The sequence below is a fragment of the Montipora capricornis genome, chromosome 9 (assembly GCF_036669925.1).
Source record: "Montipora capricornis isolate CH-2021 chromosome 9, ASM3666992v2, whole genome shotgun sequence".
Classification (NCBI taxonomy): Eukaryota; Metazoa; Cnidaria; class Anthozoa; order Scleractinia; family Acroporidae; genus Montipora; species Montipora capricornis.
This window is the reverse complement of record NC_090891.1, coordinates 9295615-9297864: the sequence shown is the minus strand read 5'-3', so window position 1 is coordinate 9297864 and position 2250 is coordinate 9295615. Positions and strand designations below refer to the sequence as shown.

The following is a 2250-nucleotide window of genomic DNA, read 5'->3' as shown; positions in this document are numbered from 1 at the left end:
CAAATCGTACTCCAAATTTGCCATCATTCAGGTTCCACTTTGTGTAGGCACATGCACCAAATGCTTTTCGTGAAGCTTCGTAAAAGACGACCAATGAAGGATTGCTATAATTGCATTAGGTGGCATAAGACAAGGCTCGAATTGGACACTGTTAAGGGCCATCATTTCTTAGAACAACTTCATCCATTTTCTTTTGGACTTCAGGTGGCACTTCAGGTGGCACTTCATCGTCCCAACCAACGCCAAACTGCCATAACTCTTGCATTGCAATCTTAGGCTTGATGAGGACTGGGGCTCCCGCTCCAACTGGATCGAATATGCCTGCCAGCTTGCTAAGAATCAGACGCTTTGTCACCTTTATGGGGATGAACAAGCCAGGGTCTCCCAAGGGCGCGGTCTCTTTCAATGATTCAATCTTGATCTTAAATGTGAACGCATCTTTTTCGGGAAGCCAGACAGTTCCTAATACTTTCTCTGCGTGACTTTGGCCTCCAAGTACAACTTCATTTGGTTATTCTGTGGCATTCGCTTGCAAGCTGGAGATCCGCCGCTTAACACTTCGTCTACCTCTTTCGTTAACACTTTAGCTTCTCCCGCATTCTTAACTGAGTCACATATGTCGTCTACGTACGCGTTCTTCAAGATAGCTTCAGCTGCTCTTGGTTTCTCTTCTTCTTTCATCTTTGCAGTCTTACACATTGCTATAATAGCCATTGTTGGCGCTGAGCGATCTCCAATGTAAGGACAGTTTTAACGTAAATGTCTGGCTGACGGTTAACTTCAAAATTCCTCCATAGGAACCTGTGAACATGCTGATCGTCTTCGGGAATTTCAATCATGTGGTACATCTTGGCAATGTCACCGCAAATCGCAACAGGGTTCTCGCGGAATCGCATCACTACACCAAACAGGTTATTGAGAAAGTCGGGTCCCTTATACCAGTAGTCGTTGAGGGCGTGGCCGGCGTACGATGCTGAGCTGTTAAATACAATTCTGACTGGCGTACTTTTTTCTGGGCGTGAGACAGCATGATGGGCGATGTAATGGACTGGACCTTTCCATTCCTTTATCTCTTTCGGTGTCAACTTTCTTGCAAACTGCATTTCTTTCATTTCTTTGATCTGCTTGTCATAACTGGCAGCATTCTCTGTATGTTTCATGAGGCGACATTTGATTGTAACCAATTTTTTGCGTACTTGTGGATAGTTATTCCGCGGCAGACTGGAGGTGTCAATTTTCCAAGGGTATTTCATGATCCACTTGTTGCCTTGAAATTTGGCCGACTATTCGATGATCTTCATCTCTTCTCTTTCTTGCGCTGACAGTTTCGAAGCTTCGCAAGTACATGGCGATACTGACACACCCATAGACTCGGTTTTCCAAAAGTCAGTTAGGTCAACAGGTGGAGCAAGACTGACAAGGAAAACTTGCTTGATCTCTGGCGTTACATCTTGAGCATTGGATCCAAAGATAACCCAACCGACCGGGCTTCTGCGAGCAACTAAGCTGGTGTTTACTTTGGTTTCCCCTACATGGAAACGGGAGTAAGTAATGCCCATTAGAAGATCCATCGGGCCAGCTTTCCTTCGGACTTCAATCGCCACAAGTCCAAACATGCTCGTCAGTGCAGATGCGTCAATTTCTTCAACTTCGTTTGATATCTTGGGAATACCAACGGCTTGAATCGTTTGCACTGGTTTACCATCGACTGTACAGACGGGGACTTTGTAGACTTTCTTAGCTAATTCTTCCTCTACACCGCCAACTTTAGAGATGAGAATCTTCACAGGTTTGCTTTCTAGACACAGACATTCTGCAAAACTGCTCCTTATCATAGTTATTTGTGCACCGCTGTCATAGAAGATGCTTGCTTCAGTAAAGACGTCAACATTTGAGGGCATTTTGTCGGATCCAGTTATCACCGGAAGTAATGCTTTGCCTTTTTCTTGCAGAGAAGAAACTTGTACAGGACTAGAGTTTTCTGTATGAAGATGTTTGTGATGGGGTCTCTTGCAGACTGTGCCGTCGCTTTTCTTTTTAGGACATTCTTTCTTTCATAAGAAGTTCGCGGTTGTATGGCCTTTGCCTTTCTTTAGACAAGAAAAGCATGCTTTCTGTTCCTTGACAACTTCCTACCATCCATTAGGCGTCATTTGGAATCTAGGGCACTGGTCGATATAATGACTCGCCTTACACACGTAGCACTGGCCAGAACTTTTGTTTCTGTTGACATCTTGAGAATCGCGAGCG

General features: G+C 44.7%; 1 protein-coding gene across 1 annotated transcript; it reads right to left on the bottom strand.

Annotated features, from left to right (window-relative positions):
- Window positions 1–701: 701 nt before the first annotated feature.
- Window positions 702–1253, bottom strand: LOC138017251 (uncharacterized). Its single transcript, XM_068864398.1, has one exon. It carries the CDS (start codon window positions 1251–1253, stop codon window positions 702–704), a length of 552 nt encoding a protein of 183 aa, XP_068720499.1.
- Window positions 1254–2250: the final 997 nt, after the last annotated feature.